Below are 26,497 nucleotides of genomic sequence, written 5' to 3' on the forward strand. Positions count from 1 at the left end.
GATGGAGAGAGAGAGAAAGAGAGATAGAGAGAGAGAAACAACGAGAGAGAGATGGAGACAGAGACAACAACAGAAAGAGAGAGAGAATGAGAGATACATTAAAACTCAGAGGGAGACGCAAAGGCTATTATGAAGATTTATACAAACTGCATGAACACACAAATATGCCCACGTACCCTATGCAATCTAGTTAATATCATCTACATTCACATTATTACAAAATAGTGTAAGTCAATCCATTGCAAAGTAAGCCGCCAGACTGTCAGCTGCTATTAATGAGGATGAATGAAAGAGACCTTTTTCGGATTAGATTTCCAGTCCCACAGAGTTCCCTGTGGTGCGTCGAAGGCCCTTGGAGAGACAATTAAGTTGCCAGAACTTTTTTTGTAAAATACAAACCCATTCCTCTGAGCCAAGCCAGCAAAGTGAAAAACATACCAAAAAGGTGCCTCAAATACAGTAGATTGTATATTATCTTTCCGCTCAATTTATTTTCATCACTGAGCAAATTTCAGGTCTCTGAGCGCAAACTTGAACAGTTGTGAAAATGCTGTGCAACTTCCGGTGCGCTATTACTGTGAACACCGAGGCTGTACCCTCTTTAAGTTAGTTTTAATAGTAGTCAAGTAGGCTACTGTGGCTATTTGATCATAATGTAGGCCTAACAGAGTGGCCTACCATCAAAAGCAATGGAGAAAATGCATCCTATAACATTTTTAAATGGAAATAGCTGTTCTATCGTTCAGCCTACAGTAGCAGCCAATGTGTGGTGTTCAGTGTAGGCCTACATTCCATGAGACCTTTGAAAAAAACATGCAGAACTTGACTTTAACCTGTTTATCCACTTGTCCTTCAGACAAGTAGGTGACTGTAACTGTTGTTTGATGCAAGAAACCACTTTACAAAATAAAATGCATCATTATTCCCATACCATTATTACAGAGAATTAGACAAATGATGCTACCCTCTGCCTATTGGCTACTTAGTTCATTCAAGCCTGTCTCAAAATACAACACTGCCCCTTTAAGACAAAAAAAAAGCTCCTTACCTGACTGGCTTTTCAAAGATGTCTAGAAATGCACACGTTTTGTGCTCTTGTAAGAAGCAACTCCTCCATTGCTGACTACAAATGATCTATAACTGGGCTAATAACTCACTAACTAGCAAAGGATATGAAAAAATTTACACATGTGCACACGTCGCTACATGTAGCTCTCGCTTAGATCTCAAAACAAGCGTATCTACTCATGACCGCTGATGCTGTAAAAACAGTCCAGTTCAAAGTGAATGGCACAGATCCATGTATGGCAATGGTCTATTTGCATATAGGCCTACGGCAGCTCTGATTGTTTATGCCGCACCTGTCTGTGTAGAGTACGGGCTGAGTCAATGCAATAGAATCCTACTCCGATGCGTTCCTACAACAAAATCTCTAGCATAGTTTGTTTTGTTTCGGTATGTTGCATTGAAAGTGGCTAATTTTGCGTTGATTTGATCACAATTCCCACAGTAAAGGGAAATGTTGATAGTGTTAACTAATGGTGAAAACTCTAGAAAGTAGTGAAGTTAAATCTCGTGCTACTCTGCTGCGTGCCCACGCGCAGTTTAGAGGGAACATTGGAGAGATGGAGATAAAGAGAGAAAGAAAGAGAGCGAGAGAGAGAGAGAGAGCGAGAGAGAGAGAGCGAGAGAGAGAGAGCGAGAGAGAGCGAGAGAGAGAGAGAGAGAAAGAGAGAGAGAGACACCTTGTGTAGCCATTGGCCTGCCTCCAAACACTGCTGATATGTGCTCCAAACAACTGCTGCTATGCTCTTGTAGCAAGATGGCACCGACAGACATATTCGCCTTGTTTCTAGCTCTATAAGCATTTCGCTGCACCTGCTATAACACCTGAAAATCTGTGTAAGCGACCAATAAACTTGTATTTGTATAGAACCTTTTTAACAGCTTTTGGAGGAGGACCACAAAGAACTTGCGGTGCGTTTGTAAACAACAGCTGTTCCAATGCGGCTGTAAACATCTAGCTAGCTAAGCTAGCTAACTTAGTCTAGTTCAGGGTAGATCGCGAGCTACCAGTAGCTCGCAGCCCAGCTATGAGTAGCTTGTCAAGCAATTATGAAAGTACATGCATTTTTTCATTTGTTCCATTGCAAACTGTCATAAACATAAAGCTCCCAGCTACTATCCAATCAAAGCCACATTTACATTATCCCACTCCAGTTTTGCCACTATTGGCTTAAAAAGCCAAACGTAAACTAATATCGGCCAATTAATTTCCAGCAATATTGCCCGTCTGTTTTGTGTGCGCGTTTGTTTATTACTCCATGTAGCCAATTAGCGGTGCTAATGATAACCGTCTTGTGGGTAGACAGAAAGACTTTCCCCAATAACCTTCTCAATTAAATGTTAAATGCAAAGTAGGCTTGCCTGACAGAACTATATCATGATTAGTTGTATCAATTGGGTGGCCATTGTTTTACAAACTCATGACGTGCTGCAGCAGTACACCTAACAACAGAAACATCGCTAGACCCACACCAAAGACAGTACAATATGAAGATAGGCTAAATCTGCTTCTCCGATAAGCCTCCCCGAACACACTTGTAGGTGATGTCATGGCGACATTGGCTAGCTAAGCTCATGAGTAGAAACACGTTATCGGTTCTAACGGTCGTCTCATGCCGAACTGCGCATGTGCAGGCCGTCAAATTTCGCTACACCCGCAATAACATCTGCTAAACACGTGTATGTGACCAATAAAATTTGATTTGATTTGAAATTAAAGGCACTCTTTCGATATAAAGTAGTTTTTTTACCAAAAAAAAACGTGTCAGTTTGTCACTCACGAGGTTGGAGTAATAACATGTTCAACTCCTTAAAAAATTGTCTCGAATCTAGGTTGTGCCTTTAGATTCCGAGAAAATTAACAACTAAGGAAGATTTTTTCACTTCTCTCATTTACTTCTCAAACCCAAACCCTGGCCTGGTCTGTTTGGTCTGTTTCGCAAGTGTTCCCGTAAGTCTTGCGATGTTGCGCCTCTGGGTTTAGAAACTCTGTGGCAACACATTCCTCTCTTGCTAGATGCGCAATTAAAGGGGAATTACACTCAAAAATCAAATATTTTTTTAACCTAAAAACTTTCTCTATGAATAATTGTCAATTTCCGTTGTTTCTCTTTGAATAATTGTACTATTGAGAGTAAAATACTGAAAACAATTCTAAACCAGGTCAAATAAAACTGCGAAAACAGAATTTGGGAAAATACAAAAGATAATTTCATGGGTCCTGTCATGCCAGATACTGTTTATTAACCATTATTTTACCAGCTATAATGACATCTCTTGTACACCAAGCACCCAGGGATGAGTTGCAGGGTAGAGTAGAAGAGAACAATGTCCTTATTTAAAAGCTATTTAAAAAATGTGTAGCTTGCGACATGCTTAATTTTTTAAAAGTAGCTCTCATGCTAGAAAAAGTTTGGAGACCCCTGGTCTAGTTGTTTTCTTACGGTTAAGGTTAGAATTTTGACCATAGTATTTGCAGGTGGGATGGTCCTGACGACCAGGGTTTAATCTATTTTTTCAAAAATGAATGTTTATAGATTTCCCAAAGAAGCATTTTGAAGAATCTCAAATATAAAATATATTTAGATTTGTTTAACACTTTTTTGGTTACTACATGATTCCATATGTGTTATTTCATAGTTTTGATGTCTTCACTATTATTCTACAATCTAAAAAATAGTACAAATAAAGAAAAACCCTTGAATGAGTAGGTGTGTCCAAACATTTGACTGGTAGTGTATATTTTTATGACACAAATGTTAGCTTGATCTGCTAAAAACAACAATGTTAGCTACCTAGCTAGTAGCTAAGCTAGTTAGTTAATGAACAGATTTTCAGTCCCAAAGAGAGAACTATGACAATACAAAAACACAATTGCAACGAAATATCAAATATTATATCACTTGAGAATAATGAAACAAGTCCTGGTCTAATTTCTATGTTTCCTAACCTCAGATACAGAGACCTGTGACATCTGCTAAACCCTGTCTGTGGATGAAGAACCATAAGAATGTCCCAGGTCCTGGAGAAACTGAAGGGTATATCTCCAATGGGCTATATATACTATTGGTTTACTGTTAGAATTGGTTGTAGGACTACAAAAATACTGTTAAAAGTAACAATGCATAGACCTAGAACATGCATAGCCAACCTTTCTCCTTGAGCTCTAGCTACTGGGTGTGCAGGTTTCTGTTCCAGCCCAAGCCCTGACATTATGCATATTATTTGTATTAGACACTATTCATTTAACTTTCTTCTTTGTATGATATTAAGTAAAGTGTTGATTCTTTGAATTAAGTTAGCGTATTTTTTGGTCATTGAACTTTCCCTGCTTGTCTGTTTTATTTGGTTGTCACTCACTCTCACTTTGTTTGATGATATTGCACAGCTGATGTCTTTGATCATTGGTGTGGGTGTAACAATCCCTGTATGGTTGCCCTAGGATGCAAACCCTGTCCACAACAGCACTTCATACCCAAAAAGAAATGTCCATTATTCTACCAAAACCATGTGACAACCAAATAAAACAGACAAACATGGAACATGTACTGTCCCAAAAATACACTGTAAATTCAAAGAATTACACTTTATTTCACATCATACAAAGAACGCCTATGTAAATGGTTAATGGGTTTAGACAACCATCTTACTCCAAAACAAGAGATGATTGAATAGTGTCAAATAATACTCAGAATGTCAGGGCTGTAATGAAGGTAAGCTATTAGGATGACATGCACAGGACAGAGACATTATTAGCAAATATCATTATGATGAGGGTGTGCAGAAAGGAATATTTTAAGGTTAATTTGATTGTCTTTCAAAATACATGTTGCTTGAAATAAAGTTGCAATTTGTTTGCTTCATGTTATGTATCATCCTGATGTAATTATATGCAGTTCAACATTATCACCACAAAGTGTCACCGCTAGCATTTGTACTATAGTCTAGCAGCTACCATTACTACAAACCAAACCACTTGCTAGGTCTCATAACATGAGGTTGATAATACATGCCTAGCACAAGCTAGCAGTTCATTAAAACTACAGTACGTTTCTTAATTGAAACTAAGTAGACAATACACTTAGGTAAAATATCGTTTCATTTTGAAGGAAGCAGATGGAGAGCTAGGAGAGAGATTGGTGAGGGGGAGAGATGGGTTGCTAGTGGGGTAATGACTGCTGCTAGATAACTTTTTTGAAAACAATGTGGCCGTCAAACATTGGACTCCTATGCTAGTTACATTTAATTTAGTTATATTTTTGGCTGTCGTGTTAGCTGGCTAACAAGTTGATCTTTCTCTACATTCACATTATGCTATCGCCGAGGTTATTTGCTGTGCTAGCCAAATGCAACACCACCAGAGCAAACGGATAATAAACAGGAAATAAACTTTGTCTGATGATTTTGTTTAGTGGCTCTGGTAGCAACAAGTCATTGTGTCTATATAACTCGTGTGTTTGTTTTTTTGGTTGGATCAAGAAATATGAACTTGTCATTTTGTCTAGCTAGCAATTATGGCGCGCTGTAGCACTGGATGTTTAGTGGGGAACCTCTTGGTTGTGCGTGCATATAGAACGTGTTATTGCTTTGAAAGTTGAAAAGGTCTATTGACTCCCCTCTAGCTCCCAGCCCTTTTACCAGCCTGGCATGCTCACCACTTTAGGGCCCCTTTTCCTGCTGGGGATCTGAAGCGTGCCATCATGGGTATTTTCCATTAGAAAGGTTCCCTCCTCTCTCCCCCCCTCCATCTCGCTCTCTCTCCCTCTCCCTCTCCCTCTCTATCGCTGGCGTCATCCCTCACTTCCCCCATCCCTCCTCCCCTGTGTCCCTCTTTCTCTGTCTCTTCTCTCTTACTGTTCACCTCTCTTCCTCCCTAGAGCAGCACTCTGATAGTAGGAATCTACTCCTCCACTATTCTGTTCTTTAAGGATCCATCCATCCTATGCATAGACTACAGCTGAGATTTTGGGGAACCAGAGTGGAATTACTCAGAGCGGGCTTACATACCACAATGCAGTGGGGCTGTCATATAATGCTTAATTGGGGAGAAAAAGGCAAATCCCCTCTGACAAATGAGGGGAAGAGAATCACGCAGCAGTTTCAGCAGGGAGGAGGTAGAATTGATCTATCCCCATCCACCCTTCGGCACTATTCACTATTGATCTCTCCCCATTCACTGGGCCTCCAGAAAGACTTAGAGACAGCTAAGTCTCATCACTAGAACTAGGCTCATCATTACAGTCAGGTTATGTTCTGTTCCACTGATCACACTGCCACAGGACTTAGGATAAGAGTTAGGATAGGAGTAAAAGTCTGAACTAAGTTAGATCTAAAGCTAGAGTTAAGTGTGATTTTGTAAGAGGAAATATAACTTCCTTCCCTGCTGTCACAGATAGTATGCCAATTGAATCTTATACCTCAACATTTTGAACCAAAAGCTTAAGAGTAATAAGAGTTAGGTTGAGGTTTAGTTAAGAGTCAGTTTAAGACCAGGTCCCAGGACAGGGGTCTCAGTCTTACCCTGACGGGGAAGTTGCATTTGCCCTTGCGTACGGCCTCCTCGTCGGCCTGCCACTGGTGAGGTCTACTGGCCTCAGGCACGTAGGTGGGCTTCTTCCTGCGCAGGCTCTGACGCAGCTTATTCATCTCCGGGGTCTGGGGCTCCCTGTTGCTATGGAGACAGAGACACACAGGGGGGCGAGGTCAGTATGTGTTAAGGGTGTGCTCGTGACAGCGAAGGGGCGGGAGAGCATTACCATAGGGGTGAAACGACAGTGACAAGAAATGACACCTCTGCTCTGAAAGCGAGAGAGACAACTATGGTGGCCCAGAGGGGCAAACTCTTTTTTAAAGAAAGAAAGCATTTGCCCCTATGGGGCTGTTGTCAACACTGTAACTGAGATAAATGAATGATACTATTGTTTTCACACAACTATCCTTTACAACCTAGTAATTTAATCCATATGATCATCATTAAATATCTATACAGAGCTATATCTATTAGATTAGTTTAATCACATTTCCATCAATGTTTAGGCTTGTAGGTAGAGCTACCCACAAAGCCCAGACATCCTGTGGACTTTGAACATCATAATTATTGCCAGATCTAAACACACACACACACACACACACAACCACACACACACACACACTCACACACACACACACACTTAATTAGGCCATTCAGCATGAATATCTAATTTGCATTGGTAATTTCAACATCTTCATAATGAAACATGATGACACTATCAAAACAAGCCCTGTATAAAAATGCTAATGAGTATTTTTTTGTGGGAGTCAGTTTCTCGCTCTACAAGTACCAGAAAAAGAGAAACATCTCAGAATATCGCACGGCCCAGTTTAAAGCGGAACAGACATCCTCTCAAATGATCTTACCATCTTGGGCATCTCGGCGGTCTTGCCCCAAGCTTCGGCATTCTTTTCTCCTGGACTTTCCAAAAGTGTGATCAGAAAGTATAATCAGCTGATCTAGATAAAGCTCTTCCAAAGCAATCTGTCAGCCCTGTAGAGCTGTTCTCCTCCCTTAAACACACAGGCCAAGCTTTATATACTGACTCAAACACACTGTTATTAGATAAGTCTATGACACACACATACACACACTCACCGCTTCCCATAAGCTCTGTCACCTTACGGGATGGGTAGCATGTGTGAGGCATGGCACGGCGGAAGTGACTGTGTGTGTAAGGTTGGGTGTGTGTACACGCACATTGGGATCTGTTTACGTGGTGCGTTTAAATGAGTCTGGTGTCGCTCACTCAAAGTGGCTTTACTCATCGTTGGCATGTGGCCTCTGCCAAGAGCGGCAGGTCCCTCAGAGGCCAGGCGGGAGGGGTGTTTCTGGGCAGCATGCCGGCAGCGTGGCACCTGGCCGGCGCCTCCCACTGGAGCAGGTGCGGGGGCGGGGGGGCGGCTGGCGTCAGATGGCCCCCAGGGAAGGAGCAGGGGAGTGGGCTTAGCACCCTGCCACAGGCCCCGGGACATGGGGGGACCAGCCCAGCCCAGGGAGGGGAGGGGCCAGCGCTCTGGGTGTTGTGCTCCAGTTTCAGGGCTGATCTAATCGACTTGCTATGAGGTCATGTGATCTAATGGCTGAGCTCCTGCCAAGGAGGCTGCAGAGGGACAGAGGGGAGGAGAAGTAGAGAGAGAGAGAGAGAGAGAGAGAGAGAGAGAGAGGAGTGTAAGAGAGGGTAACAGAGAAGGAGGGAGATTGAGAGAGTGGGGAAAAGGAGAGGAGAAGAGAAGAGGAAGACAAGATGAAGACGGGGCAGAGGGAGGGAGGGGACTTTGAAATCTCAATCTCATCTGATTGAGGTCACAGTGTTGCTGTGTGCCTCTCTCTGCCAGGGTGTCAACCCCCTGCACCCAGCGCCCTGCCACTCACCCCAGTCAGCATTCAGAGGGACCAAACTACAGCCAGAGGGCAGTGAAGGAAACTTTGACAACACTTCATCCCCCTTTACACCCTAACCTCTCATGCTTACCGTCTAACTTCTCATTGGCCTAGACTACTGTAGCTTTACAAAACATGCATCTCCAAGGCTGAGTACAGACAGACCGACACACAGACAGACACAGACATGCACACACTCAGGCCCAAGTCTCATCCAACGCCTTCCTGCAATGAGAACCAGCTGGAGTTCACAGTTCAGCACAACAAAAAAAGAAAGGAACAGAGAGAGAGAGAGAAAAAGAGAGTGTGAGTATCCCAGTCTACAAATCACTCACATAAATAAGACACACATGCATATTAAACGCACAAAAAAAAAGACATACAGTACGCACGTTTGTTTTACTATCCTTGTGGGGACCAAACAATTGATTCCCATTCAAAATTCAATTTTCCCTAACCCATAACCCTAAACCTAACCCTAACCATTAACTTAACCTTAACCTTAATACTAACCTTAACCCCAAACCCCTAACCTAACCCTAACCCTAACCCTAACCCTAACCCTAACCCTAGCCCCTAAGCCTAAAATAGCATTTTACATTGTGGGGACCGGCGAAGGACAGTAAAACCAGAAAAACACACACACACACACTGTATAGGCTTATGCCAAGTTTCAACTAAGAACAAATAGTTGCACCTCGCCCAATATGTTCATTTAAAGACATCTGGAAACATCTGAAGTACATTGTAACGGGAAAGTGTGTTTGGTCAGGGAATTACTTATGGCTTTTTGTCTTTCTTTTGTTTACCGTAGACTGAAGTCATCCTCCCGGTTTGCCCTCTCCCTCACCCCGGTTCTCTCCCCCTCTCTCTCTGACTCCCTTTGCCTTTCTCTCTCTGTCTCTCTCTGTCTCTCTCTCCCCCTCTCTCTCTGCCTCTCGCTCCCTCACACTGCCTCTGTCTCTCCCCCTCTCTCTCTGCCTCTCTCTCCCCCTCTCTCTGTCTCTCTCTCCCCCTCTCTCTCTGCCTCTCTCTCCCCCTCTCTCTCTGCCTCTCTCTCCCCCTCTCTCTCTGTCTCTCTCTCCCCCTCTCTCTCTGCCTCTCTCTCCCCCTCTCTCTCTGTCTCTCTCTCTCTCTCTCTGCCTCTCTGAGATTCACATTCACAACACTAATCAGGCAGGAAACACATTTTTAAAACACTACTAAAATATTGCACAGCACTGTTTAAGAGATCAATGTAAACATTCCGCACAGCACTCCATGTTTGGCAACGGAGACCTTTGAATGAAACAGCGACAATATAAGAGTTATTACAATGGAGGGAGGAGTGTGTGTGTATGTGTGTGTATGTGTGTGTGTGTGATGAGTATGCCCTTCAGCCAGAACAGCACCATTAGAACAGCATTCAGCTGGAGCCTGAGGGCAGACTGTCATGGCACCAATCACAGCCAATCAAAATAACCAGGAGGAGCCACCACACAGCTGGCCAATAACACAGAGCCAACCCAGCTGGCCAATAACACAGGGCGCACAAGAGTTAATGGAGACACACACACACCTAACACACACACACACATACAGTACTTTCCATCACCTATACCCATCCTCACTCACAGACTCCTCCTTCATACACACTCCTCCCTAAAACCCACTCCCACTGTTTGGCTGGCAGACATAACCACTGTGTCGCTGGATCTGTGAGCATCCAATGCCAAGTCCAACCCTCCCTGCATCTTAAGGTCTATTGTATTGTACAGTGTGAGGCACTGTGGGCTTCAGATACAGTGGGGAAAAAAAGTATTTAGTCAGCCACCAATTGTGCAAGTTCTCCCACTTAAATAGATGAGAGGGGCCTGTAATTTTCATCATAGGTACACGTCAACTATGACAGACAAAATGAGAAAAAAAATCCAGAAAATCACATTGTAGGATTTTTAATGAATTTATTTGCAAATTATGGTGGAAAATAAGTATTTGGTCAATAACAAAAGTTTCTCAATACTTTGTTTTATACCCTTTGTTGGCAATGACACAGGTCAAACGTTTTCTGTAAGTCTTCACAAGGTTTTCACACACTGTTGCTGGTATTTTGGCCCATTCCTCCATGCAGATCTCCTCTAGAGCAATGATGTTTTGGGGCTGTCGCTGGGCAACACGGACTTTCAACTCCCTCCAAAGATTTTCTATGGGGTTGAGATCTGGAGACTGGCTAGGCCACTCCAGGACCTTGAAATGCTTCTACGAAGCCACTCCTTCGTTGCCCGGGCGGTGTGTTTGGGATCATTGTCATGCTGAAAGACCCAGCCACGTTTCATCTTCAATGCCCTTGCTGATGGAAGGAGGTTTTTCCCTCAAAATCTCACGATACATGGCCCCATTCATTCTTTCCTTTACACGGATCAGTCGTCCTGGTCCCTTTGCAGAAAAACAGCCCCAAAGCATGATGTTTCCACCCCCATGCTTCACAGTAGGTATGGTGTTCTTTGGATGCAACTCAGCATTCTTTGTCCTCCAAACACGACGAGTTGAGTTTTTACCAAAAAGTTCTATTTTGGTTTCATCTGACCATATGACATTCTCCCAATCCTCTTCTGGATCATCCAAATGCACTCTAGCAAACTTCAGACGGGCCTGGACATGTACTGGCTTAAGCAGGGGGACACGTCTGGCACTGCAGTATTTGAGTCCCTGGCGGCGTAGTATGTTACTGATGGTAGGCTTTGTTACTTTGGTCCCAGCTCTCTGCAGGTCATTCACTAGGTCCCCCCGTGTGGTTCTGGGATTTTTGCTCACCGTTCTTGTGATCATTTTGACCCCACGGGGTGAGATCTTGCGTGGAGCCCCAGATCGAGGGAGATTATCAGTGGTCTTGTATGTCTTCCATTTCCTAATAATTGCTCCCACAGTTGATTTCTTCAAACCAAGCTGCTTACCTATTGCAGATTCAGTCTTCCCAGCCTGGTGCAGGTCTACAATTTAGTTTCTGGTGTCCTTTGACAGCTCTTTGGTCTTGGCCATAGTGGAGTTTGGAGTGTGACTGTTTGAGGTTGTGGACAGGTGTCTTTTATACTGATAACAAGTTCAAACAGGTGCCATTAATACAGGTAACGACTGGAGGACAGAGGAGCCTCTTAAAGAAGAAGTTACAGGTCTGTGAGAGCCAGAAATCTTGCTTGTTTGTAGGTGACCAAATACTTATTTTCCACCATAATTTGCAAATAAATTCATTAAAAATCATTTTTTTCCTCAATTTGTCTGTCATAGTTGACGTGTACCTATGATGAAAATTACAGGCCTCTCTCATCTTTTTAAGTGGGAGAACTTGCACAATTGGTGGCTGACTAAATACTTTTTTCCCCCACTGTATACATTCAAAGCCAATAAATAGTATTACTGTTATTCATTGTCATCATTATCAACACAAAACAGCAGCTATAAATGGCTGTTTACCAGCCGCAGGGATTCTATCCTCTCTCCCCCTCAGATACCCATCTCTCTCTCTCTCGCTCTCTTCAGCTCCTCTATCTTTCTCTCTCCCTCTCACTATCTCTCTCTCTCTTCTCTTGATTACCCATGTCCTCGCTCTCCTCCTTTCTCCTGTGTCTGAGGCTGCAGGAGGGAGATGCAGCAGTGGCATGTCCCTTTAAGAGTGTCTCTCTGAGAGTTGGACCTGCTCCATGGGTGGGAGAGAGAGAGAGAGAGAGAGAGAGAGAGAGAGAGAGAGAGAGAGAGAGAGAGAGAGAGAGAGAGAGAGAGAGAGAGAGAGAGAGAGAGAGAGAGAGAGAGAGAGAGAGAGAGAGAGAAATAGAGAGAACGAGAGAGAAATAGAGAGAAATAGAGAGAACGAGAGAGAGCGATAGAGTCAAGATGCAGCTGTGAGCTGGGAAAGCGACAGTCCTCTCCCACTGTGTGTCCCTGGCCAGCATTACCGTAAGCCGTCCAGACACACAGCTAGTAGGGCAACATACCACCCCGTATGGCAGTGTCTCCACAGGCAACATGGGATTGGGCTGGTTTAGGGGGTGGGTATTAGTGTGTGACGGTGTGCATAAACAACCTGTCTCTCTCTTGCTCTCTCTCTCGCTGAATGTCTCACTTTCTCTCTGTGCATCTGTCATACAAACCATTGCGTGTTGAATACCTCTGTTTTTACAACCTTTTCTATGGTTTTCTCTCCTTTGTGATTTAATCAACCTTCTTCCTCCCTCTATCTATGTCAGTCTGACCTATATTCCTCCTCTGCATCTCTCCATCACTTCCTCCTCCTCCTCCGTTCACCTTGCTCTAGCCACAGATATACAAGCCTGGAATCAGAGCACTAGATTACAGCTACATAGGATTTATTTTCTCTCTCAATCACAGTGCACATAAGCCCCTGAGATATTAACAACAGGAATCAGAGAAGTAGAGCAGGCGGTAGGGAGTGTGTGTGTCTGTGTGTGTGCATGCGTGTGTGTTTGTGTCAGAGAATATGAAGTGAAAATATATCAAAACAAGGCCAGTAGGTGATTATGAGAGAGACCAAAAGGGAACAACAACACACAAAGATGAGAAAGAGGTGTGTGTGTGTGTGTGTGTGTGTCTGTGTGTGTGTCTGTGTGTGTGTGTGTGTGTCTGTGTGTGTGTCTTGTGTGTGTCTGTGTGTGTGTGTGTGTGTGTGTGTGTGTGTGTGTGTGTGTGTGTGTGTGTGTGTGTGTGTGTGTGTGTGTGTATTAGTGGGTGGAGGTAAACGATGGCAAACATTTGCAGAAAGAGAGAAAGAGAATTGTGATAGAGAGGAGGAGTGGGAGGATAGGGGACAGGAACAAAGAGAGACAGATAGTGGTGAAACACAGCCAAATAAAACTAGGATGGACTAGAGCATAGTAAAACATCAGTAAAACAGAGTTTACACATTGGGCCACCACACATAAACACACAGCATTGAGGCCATTCGCAGTGGAACATCTGAGTACACACACACACAGACAGTGAATTTAGAGATAAACCATCCTGAATTCATTTGAGAGGGACCGACTTTCAATTTGACTATGGAAAATATGTATTTCTGTTCAAGCCTGTGGAAACAGTTTGAAACAAAACCACTCCACATGCTCACTAGGTTTGTACAACATTGGACTAGTTCGTTCAGTCACATTCACACAGCCTTCGGAGAGAGAAATATAGTTATCTCAGCAATGTATCATGGTCTCCCACAGTTAGAAAAGCCTGACCGCGGGGCAGGGAGCAGGGAAAACGTTTATCAAAGCGAATGGGAAATAGACCAACTAGCCGTCGTCAGGGGTAAGCCGCCGCCACACTGTGACAGACAGCTAATGATTTGATTCTACTGGAGATCAGGGGGCGTTGCGGGAACATTCCCCGGCCATGTCAAAAAGAGACAATTTACTGAGGGTGTGGTGAGGAAAAAAACGTATATTGTATTAAAACAGGAACCATCTTTATGATGTTACATGCATTATATTTTCTCGGCTCATCTGCCTTTCTCTGTGTATTTGATGTGGAGAAATACATTTTATTAATAGTTCACACACACACACTGTGCTGCCTCAGGATGATCCAATTTCCAGGGCCTCTCAGACACCAAATGTAAATACTGAGCAATATTTATATAATGAATATGAATTCGGAGGGAAATAATTATTACATATTAAAGCATTGGACCTCTCACTAAAGGCTTCAATCATACAAAAACTATACATAAATCCAAACTGGTTCTCTAATAGATTAGTAAGAATGGCTCACTCCGTGTTCAAGAATATGCTTTTTCCCTTCATTCAGATTACAGCCTCTCCCTTTCGGTTATTTGAAAACGAAATAATCTACAAAATATTGCTATTTCTATAACAAGCAATAGAAAGCTGGTTGCAAATTCAGTTTAATCCACCAGAAAAGACAGAACAAATAATACAACAAATATTGTGGTTAAACTCAAATATACTAATTGATAAAAAAAACATTATTTTTCACACAAAAAAAATATTTGTAAATGATATCATAAATAGGACATGCTGCTAACAAAAATAAATGGAAATGTCTGCTCTATCCAAAATTACAACCAACTGATTGAAGCATTACTGCAAAAATGTAGGAGGCCAGTGGAAAGGGGAGAAGGTAAGGAACTTGTCTGACGGCCCTGCATTAAAGACCAAAATTGTGATAAATAAAAAAGTATACCAATTTCATTTAAGGACCAAATTTACAGCTGCACCATACAGGTTGCAAAATGGTTAGGAGGAGATTTTCAATGTACTGATTCCATGACACATGGTTTATGAACTGATATACAGGACGATGCCGAATTCAAAATTCTTGCAACCAATAGAATGTTATATATATGTGGGGGATACAACCTTCCCAGCTGTGCAGGTTTTGCTGCGAGAGACAGAATCATTAGATCACTTGTATTGGTACTGCCCATATGTAAGGGGAAGGGGGATACCTAGTCAGTTGTACAATCAGAGAGGTGTGGAGGGCTGCCTTAATCAACATCCACGTCTTCAGCACCTGAGGAACAGTGGTTTAACTACCTTGCTCAGGGGCAGAACAACAGATTTTTACCTTGTCAGCTCGTGGATTCGATCCAGCAACCTTTCGGTTACTGGCCCAACGCTCCTACCCGCCAGGATACCTGCCGCCCCATGTAGCTTGTTTTTGGTTGCAGGTTCAGGAAAGGCTGAACAAAACATTTACTTGGAGCTAACTCTGCAAATAGCACTGCTGGGTGATTTGAAAAGTCATAGTCAATCGATCAATAATATAATAATACTCTTAGCAAAGGTGTTTATCTTTAATTAACAATCTGTAGAAACTATGAGAATAGAAAGGTTCAGAACTTTTGCGAAACATCACAGCACAGTAGAAATATATATGGCAGCTAGAAATCAATACTGGATGGTCTTCAGAGATCGGTGGTAGGGTTTGAGGGCAATGTTCGCAATGTTCCCTCTAATTTTTTTAGTCTGCTGAGCGCACTTGAACGCTGTGAGAATTCTGTGCAACTTCCAGCGCGCGTTTACTGTGAACACTGAGGCTGTACCCGCTTTAAGTTACAGTTTTAACAGTGGCCAAGTAGGCTACTGTGGCTATTTGAACATAATGTAAGCCTAGCATTGTGGCCTACCATCCAAAATAATGGAGAAAATGCATCCCATAACAAGGAGGTGACTGAAAATGTTATGTTGTTTGATGCAAGATACCACTTTACAAAATAAAATGCATTATTATTCCCATATCATTATTACAGAGAATGAGACAAATTATGCTACCCCCTTATTGGCGTAGGCTAATGGGGATCCTAATAAATCAAATAAATCAAATCAAATCAAAATTATTCAAGCCTGTCTCAAAATACAACACTGCCCCTTTAAGACAAAAAAAGCTCTTTACCTGACTCGCTTTTCAAAGATGTCTAGAAATGTAGACGTTTTGTGCTCTTGTAAGAAGCAATCACTCTCCTATTGCTGACTCCAAATTATCTATAACTGGGCTAATTACTCACTAACTAGCAAAGGATATGAACAAAATGTGCACACGTGGCTACATGCAGCTCTCGCTTTGATCTCAAAACAAGTGCATCTACTCACGACTGCTCATGCTGTAAACACAGTGCAGTTCAAAGTGAATGGCACAGATCCATATATGGCAATGGTCTATTTGCATATAGGCCTACGGCAGCTCTGATTGTTTATGCCGCACTTGTCTGTGTAGAGTACGGGCTGAGTCAATGCAATAGAATTCTACTCCGATGCATTCTGCCTACAACAATAGCTCTTGCATAGTTTGTTTTGTTTCGATATGTTGCATTGAAATTGGCTTATATTGCGTTGATTCGATCATAATTGCCACAGTAAAGGGAAACATTGATACTGTTAACAGGGAAAACTAGAACAGTGGTCAAGATCACTTTCTGAGTCAAAATGCAAGCCGAGATCTACTGCTCAGATTTTTTTAACATTACTTAAAAAACGTAAGCCTATGCAACATTAACCAATTAAAAACAGTACTGTTTTTGCAGTAAGCTATAAATTATCACCGCATATTGGCTTTGCTTGAATTGCCCTGCCAACGCATTGACGTTCCTGCCATTTGTGAAAATGTTATTTCAAAATTTGAGGTAGGCTATATGATCATACTGGTAATAGATCCGTTGTTGTATTAGTTGTGAGGCACAGCTGCGTGAGAATATGTTTAAATAATGTGCTATTTATTTTTATTTTACTGGGCTGACGGTGCCTGCATCTGATGGTCAGTCTCATCGGAGGGAGCGAGCAGCAGACTGAGGGTCCGCCTCTCAACATACCTCTACTCTCCCTTTCCTCCACTGACACTGACCAAAAAGGGTTACCGTCTTCCAGCTGATGGCGAAACTCGAGTCGCACCTCATTATTTCTGCCTCATGCACAAATTGATGTTGTTACTCCTATGAACAGAGGAAGTGAAATATTCCTTGATATTAAAAAAGACCCATGCCGCTAATAATAACAACAACGCAAGCCTATCGATACACTTTCCTACTCATTCATTACTGCTGCAGTGCTTGTTGTAGCGCTGAGTGGAAATAGGAATCATTTTTTTATTTTTTATTTCACCTTTATTTAACCAGGTAAGCCAGTTGAGAACAGGTTCTCATTTACAACTGCGACCTGGCCAAGATAAAGCAAAGTAGTGCAATAAAAACAACACAGAGTTACATATGGGGTAAAAAACATAAAGTCAGAAATACAACAGAAAATATATATACAGTGTGTGCAAATGTAGCAAGTTATGAAGGTAAGGCAATAAATAGGCTATAGTGCAGAATAATTACAATAGTATTAACACTGGAATGCTAGATGTGCAAGAGATTATGTGCAAATAGAGATACTGGGGTGCAAAAGAGCAAAATAAATAACAATATAGGGATGATATTTGTAATTTGTATTTGTAATTTATTTTGTACATAATGTTTATGCCATCGTCTCTTATAACCAAAAAGAGCTTCTGGATATCAGGACAGCGATTACTCACCTCGCATTGGACGAAGACTTTTTCTTCAACGAGTCGGACGCGAAGGATATTCTACAGACACCCGGCAAGGCCCAGATCCCCGTCATTCGCCTGAGGAAGAGACGGAGATATCGTGGACGTAGGTCGGGGTGCCTTGTAAGGATCCGACGGCGAGCGAGTAAACTGCCTCTCCCATCAATACTATTAGCCAACGTTCAATCTTTTGAGAATAAAATTGACGATTTAAGATTACGGTTATCCTACCAACGGGACATTAAAAACTGTAATATCTTATGTTTCACGGAGTCGTGGCTGAACGACAACAATGATACCATTCAGCTAGCAGGCTACACGCTACATCGGCAGGACAGAACGGCTGGCTCCGGTAAGACAAAGGGTGGCGGTCTCTGTATATTTGTAAACAACAGCTGGTGTACAAAATCAAATACTAAGGAAGTCTCGAGGTTTTGCTCGCCTGAGGTAGAGTATCTTATGATAAGCTGTAGACCACACTATTTACCAAGAGAGTTTTCAGCTATATTTTTCATAGCTGTCTATTTACCACCACAAACCAATGCTGGCATTAAGATTGCACTGAATGAGTTGTACAAGGCCATTAATCAACAGGAAAACGCTCATCCAGATGCAGCGCTCCTAGTGGCCGGGGACTTTAATGCAGGGAAACTTAAATCCGTTCTACCTAATTTCTACCAGCATGTCAAATGTGCAACCAGAGGAAAAAAACTCTAGACCACCTTTACTCCACACACAGAGACGCATACAAAGCTCTCCCTCGCCCTCCATTTGGCAAATCTGACCATAACTCTATCCTCCTGATTCCTGCTTATAAGCAAAAACTGAAGCAGGAAGCACCAGTGATTCGGTTAATAAAAAAGTGGTCAGATGACGCAGATGCCAAGCTACAGGACTGTTTTGCTAGCACAGACTGGAACATGTTCCGGGATTCTTCAGACAGCATTGAGGAGTACACCACATCAGTCACTGGCTTCATCAATAAGTGCATCGATGATGTCGTCCCCCACAGTGACCGTGACGTACATACCCCAACCAGAAGCCATGGATTACAGGCAACATCCGCACTGAGCTAAAGGGTAGAGCTGCCGCTTTCAAGGAACGGGACTCTAACCCGGAAGCTTATAAGAAATCCCGCTATGACCTCCGACGAACCATCAAACAGGCAAAGAGTCAATACAGGTCTAAGATTGAATCATACTACACTGGCTCTGACGCTCGTCGGATGTGGCAGGGCTTGAAAACTATTACAGACTACAAAGGGAAGCACAGCCGCGAGCTGCCCAGTGACACAAGCCTACCAGACGAGCTAAACCACTTCTATGCTCGCTCGAGGCAAGCAACACTGAAGCATGCATGAGAGCACCAGCTGTTCCGGACGACTATGTGATCACGCTCTCCGTAGCCGATGTGAGTAAGACTTTTAAGCAAGTCAACATTCACAAGGCCGCTGGGCCAGACGGATTACCAGGGCGTGTACTCCGAGCATGTGCTGACCAACTGGCAAGTGTCTTCACTGACATTTTCAACATGTCCCTGACCGAGTCTGTAATACCAACATGTTTCAAGCAGACCACCATAGTCCCCGTGCCCAAGAACTCTAAGATAACCTGCCTAAATGACTACCGACCCGTAGCACTGACGTCTGTAGCCATGAAGTGCTTTGAAAGACTGGTCATGGCTCACATCAACAGCATAATCCCAGAAACCCTAGACCCACTCCAATTTGCATACCGCCCCCAACAGATCCACAGATGATGCAATCTCTATCGCACTCCACACTGCCCTTTCCCACCTGGACAAGAGGAACACCTACGTGAGAATGCTATTCATTGACTACAGCTCAGCATTCAACACCATAGTGCCCTCTAAGCTCATCACTAAGCTAAGGATCCTGGGACTAAACACCTCCCTCTGCAACTGGATCCTGGACTTCCTGACGGGCCGCCCCCAGGTGGTAAGGGTAGGCAACAACACATCTGCCACACTGATCCTCAACACGGGGGCCCCTCAGGGGTGCGTGCTCAGTCCCCTCCTGTACTCTCTGTTCACCCATGACTGCATGGCCAGGCACGACTCCAACACCATCATTAAGTTTGCCGACGACACAACAGTGGTAGGCCTGATCACCGACAACGATGAGACAGCCTATAGGGAGGAGGTCAGAGATCTGGCCGTGTGGTGCCAGGACAACAACCTCTCCCTCAACGTGACCAAGACAAAGGAGATGATTGTGGACTACAGGAAAAAAAGAGGACTGAGCACGCCCCCATTCTCATCGACGGGGCTGTAGTGGAACAGGTTGAGAGCTTCAAGTTCCTTGGTGTCCACATCACCAACGAACTATCATGGTCCAAGCACACCAAGACAGTCGTGAAGAGGGCACGACAAAGCCTATTCCCCCTCAGGAGACTAAAAAGATTTGGCATGGGTCCTCAGATCCTCAAAAAATTCTACAGCTGCACCATCGAGAGCATCCTGACTGGTTGCATCACCGCCTGGTATGGCAACTGCTTGGCCTCTGACCGCAAGGCACTACAGAGGGTAGTGCGTACGGCCCAGTACATCACTGGGGCAAAGCTCCCTGCCATCCAAGACCTCTATACCAGGCGGTGTCAGAGGAAGGCCCTCAAAATTGTCAAAGACTCCAGCCACCCTAGTCATAGACTGTTCTCTCTGCTACCGCACGGCAAGCGGTACCGGAGTGCCAAGTCTAGGTCCAAAAGACTTCTCAACAGCTTCTACCCACAAGCCATAAGACTCCTGAACAGCTAATCATGGCTACCCGGACTATTTGCACTGCCCCCCCACCCCATCCTTTTTACGCTGCTGCTACTCTGTTAAGTATTTATGCATAGTCACTTTAACTCTACCCACATGTACATATTACCTCAACTACCTCAACTAGCCGGTGCCCCCGCACATTGACTCTGCACCGTTACCCCCTGTATATATAGCCTCCCTACTGTCACTTTATTTTACTTCTGCTCTTTGTATTTCTCAACACTTTTTTTTTTTTTTTTTTTTTTTTTTTTTGTTGTTGTTTTATTCTTACTTTTTTGTTTAAAATAAACGCACTGTTGGTTAAGGGCTGTAAGTAAGCATTTCACTGTAATGTCTGCACTTGTTGTATTCGGCGCATGTGACCAATAAAATTTGATTTGATTTGATTTGATTTGATGAGGTAGTTGGGTGGGCTAATTTCAGATGGGCTGTGTACAGGTGCAGTGATCGGTAAGGTGCTCTGACAACTGATGCTTAAAGTTATTGAGGGAGATAAGAGTCTCCAGCTTCAGAGATTTTTGCAATTCGTTCCAGTCATTGGCAGCAGAGAACTGGAAGGAATGGCGGCCAAAGGAGGTGTTGGCTTTGGGAATGACCAGTGAGATATACCTGCTGGAGCGCAGACTACGGGTGGGTGCTGCTATGGTGACCAATGAGCTAAGATAAGGCGGGGATTTGCCTAGCAGTGATTTATAGATGGCCTGGAGCCAGTGGGTTTGACGACGAACATGTAGTGAGGACCAGCCAACAAGAGCGTACAGGTCACAGTGGTGGGTAGTGTATGGGGCTTTGGAGACAAAACGGATGGCACTGTGATAGACTACATCCAATCTGCTGAGTAGAGTGTTGGAGGCTATTTTGTAAATGACATCGCCGAAGTCAAGGATCGGTAGGATAGTCAGTTTTACGAGGGCATGTTTGGCAGCATGAGTGAAGGAGGCTTTGTTGCGAAATAGGAAGCCGATTCTAGATTTAACTTTGGATTGGAGATTCTTTATGTGAGTCTGGAAGTTGAGTTTACAGTCTAACCAGACACCTAGGTATTTGTAGTTGTCCACATACTCTAGGTCAGACCCGTCGAGAGTGGTGATTCTAGTCGGGTGGGCGGGTGCCAGCAGCGTTCGATTGAAAAGCATGCATTTAGTTTTACTAGTGTTTAAGAGCAGTTGGAGGCTACTGAAGGATTGTTGTATGGCATTGAAGCTAGTTTGGAGGTTTGTTAACACAGTGTCCAATGAAGGGCCAGATGTATACAAAATGGTGTCGTCTGCGTAGAGGTGGATCTGAGAGTCACCAGCAGCAAGAGCGACATCATTGATATACACGGAGAAAAGTGTCGGCCCAAGAATTGAACCCTGTGGCACCCCCATAGAGACTGCCATAGGTCCAGACAACAGGCCCTCCGATTTGACACACTGAACTCTATCTGAGAAGTAGTTGGTGAACCAGGCGAGGCAGTCATTTGAGAAACCAAGGCTATTTAGTCTGCCAATAAGAATGCGGTGGTTGACAGAGTCGAAAGCCTTGGCCAGGTCGATGAAGACGGCTGCACAGTACTGTCTATTATCAATCGCGGTTATAATATCGTTTAGGACCTTGAGCGTGGCTGAAGTGCACCCGTGACCAGCTCGGAAACCGGATTGCATAGCGGAGAAGGTACGGTGGTATTCGAAATGGTCGATGATCTGTTTGTTAACTTGGCTTTCGAATACTTTCGAAAGGCAGGGCAGGATGGATATAGGTCTGTAGCAGTTTGGATCTAGAGTGTCACCCCCTTTGAAGAGGGGGATGACCGTGGCAGCTTTCCAATCTCTGGGGATCTCAGACGTTATGAAAGAGAGGTTGAACAGACTAGTAATAGGGGTTGCGACAATTTCGGCGGCTAGTTTTAGAAAGAAAGGGTCCAGATTGTCTAGCCCAGCTGATTTGTAGGGGTCCAGATTTTGCAGCGCTTTCAAAACATCAGCTGTCTGAATTTGTGTGAAGGAGAAGCGGGGGGGGCATGGGCAAGTTGCAGCAGAAGGTGCAGAGTTGGTGGCCGGGTTAGTGGTAGCCAGATGGAAAGCATGGCCAGCTGTAGCAAAATGCTTGTTGAAATTCTCGATTATTGTAGATTTATCGGTGGTGATAGTGTTTCCTAGCCTCAGTGCAGTGGGCAGCTGGGAGGAAGTGCTCTTATTCTCCATGGACTTTACAGTGTCCCAAAACTTTTTGGAGTTAGTGCTACAGGATGCAAATTTCTGTTTGAAAAAGTTAGCCTTTGCTTTCCTGACTGCTTGTGTATATTGGTTCCTAACTTCCCTGAAAAGTTGCATATCGCGGGGCTATTTGATGCTAATGCTGTACGCCACAGGATGTTTTTGTGCTGGTCAAGGGCAGTCAAGTCTGAGGAGAACCAGGGGCTATATCGGTTCTTAGTTCTGTATTTTTGAATGGGGCATGTTTATTTAAGATTGAGAGGAAATTACTTTTAAGGAACAACCAGGCATCCTCTACTGACGGAATGAGATCTATATCCATCCAGGATACCTGGGCCAGGTCAATTAGGAAGGCCTCCTCGCTAAAGTGTTTTAGGGAGCGTTTGACAGTGATGAGGGGTGGTCGTTTGACCGCGGACCCGTTACGGACGCAGGCAATAAGGCAGTGATCGCTGAGATCCTGGTTGAAGACAGCTGAGGTGTATTTAGAGGGTATGTTAGTCAGGATGATATCTATGAGGGTACCCATGTTTACGGATTTAGGGTTGTACCTGGTAGGTTCGTTGATAATTTGCGTGAGGTTGAGGGCATCTAGCTTGGATTGTAGGATGGCTGGGGTATTAAGCATATCCCAATTTAGGTCACCAAGCAGTACAAACTCTGAGGATAAATGGGGGGCAATCAATTCACATATGGTGTCCAGGGCACAGCTGGGGGCTGAGGGGGGTCTGTAGCAAGCGGCAACAGTGAGAGACTTATTTCTGGAAAGGTGGATTTTTAGAAGTAGAAGCTCAAACTGTTTGGGCACAGACCTGGATAGTATGATAGAGCTCTGCAGGCTATCTCTACAGTAGATTTGGCAGTTCTATCTAGACGGAAAATGTTATAGTTGGGGATGGAAATGTCAGCATTTTTGGTGGCCTTCCTGAGCCAGGATTCAGACACTGCTAGAACATCAGGGTTGGCAGAGTGTGCTAACGCAGTGAATAACTCAAACTTAGGAAGTAGACTTCTGATATTTATGTGCAAGAAACCAAGACTTTTGCGATTACAGAAGTCATCAAATGATAGCGCCTGGGGAGTAGGAGTGATACTGAGGGCTGCAGGGCCTGGGTTAGCCTCTACATCACCAGAGGAACAGAGGAGGACTAGAATAAGGATACGGCTAAAGGCTTTAAGAACTGGTCTTCTAGTGCGTTGGGTACATAGAATAAAGGGGGCAGATTTCCGGGTGTTATAGAAAAGATTCAGGGCATTATGTACAGACAAGGATATGGAAGGATATGAGTAAAGTGGAGGTAAACCTAAGCGTTGGGTAACAATGAAAGAGATAGCATCGCTGGAGGCATCAATTGAGTCGGTCTCCGCGTGTATAGGGGGAGGGGCAAAGGAGCTATCTAAGGCAGGTTTAGCTAGGCTGGGGGTCTACAGTGATATAGTACAATTAGAAATAACCGAAACAACAATAAACTAACCATGTTTGGGCTGAGGCTAAACATAAACAGGATGTAGTACCGTAAAAAGGAACAGTCCAGCAGATATCAGCTGTATAGCTGAGTTATCATAAGGTCCGGTGGTGAAGCACTAGTGAGTAAGAGGCCACGGCTAGCGTGTGCTAGCGGGCCAGGGCTAGCAGATGGATGGAATCTTCGTGGTTAACGTCGTAACCACATCAGACGATTTCGTCGGCAGACCAGTCGTGTAGGATCGGCGGGGCTCCGTGTCAACACTAGGTGGTCCCGTCCGGTTGACAGAGAGGTAGATAGCCGGGAGATGGGCCTAGCTCAGGATGATTAGCCAGACCACAGCGTCCGTTTTGTTGTAGCTAGCTGGTAGCGATGAATCCGGAGTTAAAGGTCCAGTGATTCAGTGATTCTGGCGGAAAAACTGATATGTTCTGGGTCGATAACGCGCTGTGCAGACTGGCCGAATATCCGGTGATCAATGTCCAGTGATTAAAATTAATCCCGCAGAAAAAAATCCAATGTTCTGGGTGAAACACCGCTAGCTGTGGCTAATAGAAAGTAGCTAGTTAGCTGGCTAGCTAGTTTCAACTGGAGATTCTAGATTCTAGATAAAGGTAGCTAAGTCAATAATAGAATCCGTTCCACATTGAGTGAGGCGGGTTGCAGGAAAGTATATCTTGTAGAAGGATGAAAAGTCTGATGGGGAAATATGTACGAAAAATAGGGTATTTACAGGCTATTTACAGACATACGATAAAAACACAACTGCACTACTACGCCATCTTGGATATCTAGAATGTGCATTTTATGGCTTATAAAAGTGTTGAATGTTTGACTCGGTACCGGTACCCCCTGTATATTTTTATATTTGTACTTTTATTTAGTAAATATTTTCTTAACACTTATTTTTCTTAAAAAGGCATTGTTGGTTAAGAGCTTGTAAGTAAGCATTTCACGGTAAGGTCTACAACTGTTGTATTCGGCGCATGTGACAAATAATATTTGATTTGATTTGAATACAAAGTGTTGACAGTGCTGAGTAAGAACTTAAACATGAACTCACTCATAAAAACAGTAGCTCTTTGCTGAAGTCATTGACAGTCTCTCTCTAGTCACGGTTTTAAACATTTTGAAAACTCACAGTATCAACTTTGCTGTAGCTTTCTTTTATGCCTGCTACGTTACTGCAGACACGGTCATCTGAGCCACCCGATTGGCCAATAGTAGGCCTATAATGCACTTGATTTGCTCTCCGTGCCCGCCGGGAAGGCAGAGGTTTTACCTTCAGACATATGAAATGGTTCAACATGGCAACATTTCGCCTACCCAACCCACAGGGCAGCTGAATCGGGTGCACCTACCACCAACAGCCTGAGACTAATACAAAAAATAGGAACCCAAGGCTTTATCGTTTGGTTTTTTACAGAAATGTTTGGCGATCGACTAGGAATGCCTTGGAGATCGACCAGTGGATCGATATCGACCGGTTGGTGACTGCTCTAGAAAGTTGAGTGAAGTTCAATCTCGTGGTTCTCTCTGTGGGCTGATATTTCTTCTGCAAGGCAGTCCCGGGGGAGCTGCGCGGTAGTCCCACGCAGCTTAGAGGGAACATTGGTTGAGGGTAGCTGAAGGCTGGGACTAAAAACAAACAAAAGATAACTAATGTAAAACATACTGTCTGTGAAATGTATGTAGTATGTATATGCTGGAAGTGGAAGCCTAAGTATTGTTGTCCATTAGTTTACTCCAATTAGGGGAGGAGTGGTAAGGTTAGGGAAAAATAATAAAGAAGGAAAGTATATTAATTTATTTACAAAAAAAATAATATATATATATACTGTATATGGGGGGATTGGAGATGTTGCAGACAAAACATTTTAATACTGAGAGACCCAGAGCACTCCCCCCTCTCTCCATCCCACATATCCAACCCCCCCTCCCTGTCACGGTATCAGCCGAGGCTGCTCCTCCTCCTTGCTCGGGCAGGCTTCGGCGTTCGTCGTCCCCGGAGTACTAGCTGCCACCGATCTATGTTTCTGTGTTTGACTTGTTTTGTCTTGATTGTGTACACCTGTTTCCTATTATGTTGTATTGTATTCCCTATTTAACCCTCTGTCGTTCATTGTGTGTTGTGTGTGATTGTTCTCGTCATTTTCGGCAGTTGCTAGTGTGCGGGTATTCCCCTCCCTGTTTGGAGGTTGTTTTGTATTCTGGTTACTTTGTTAGTAAAGTATCGTTTCCAGTAGCTCGGTGTCCTGTGTTTGACTTTGCCTACCGCATTCACGTCGCAATCTGACAGAATCACACACCTCTCATGGAGTCGGCAGGAGAGGCGGTGCCAGCTGGATCTATGGAGGCACGCGTTGAACACCAAGCGGCCATGATCCAGGCTCTCGGCACCGCCATGGAACGGGTGGTGAACACCATTGAGCGATGGGAAAGAGGGGGTCTACCTATACCCCCTCCAACGATACCACCACCATCGGCGATGCCCATCGTTTCACCTCCGGGGTCCAGTGGGATTCGGCTCTCGCTCCCGAGGGCTTATG

The 26,497-nt window shown here is 43.9% G+C and overlaps 1 protein-coding gene across 2 annotated transcripts in view; it reads right to left on the reverse strand.

Annotated features, from left to right (window-relative positions):
• Positions 1 to 26,497, reverse strand: part of LOC121567503 (numb-like protein) — a 76,242-nt gene that overhangs the window by 16,866 nt on the left and 32,879 nt on the right. For both annotated transcript variants that reach the window (XM_041877594.1, XM_041877593.2), the window contains exon 2: positions 6,586 to 6,736. In XM_041877594.1, the coding sequence (XP_041733528.1) occupies positions 6,586 to 6,711 (126 nt within the window). In that variant the 5' untranslated portion in view covers positions 6,712 to 6,736. The remainder of the gene's footprint in view (positions 1 to 6,585; positions 6,737 to 26,497) is intronic.

Source organism: Coregonus clupeaformis, chromosome 6, assembly GCF_020615455.1.
Source record: "Coregonus clupeaformis isolate EN_2021a chromosome 6, ASM2061545v1, whole genome shotgun sequence".
In the NCBI taxonomy this organism is placed as follows: Eukaryota; Metazoa; Chordata; class Actinopteri; order Salmoniformes; family Salmonidae; genus Coregonus; species Coregonus clupeaformis.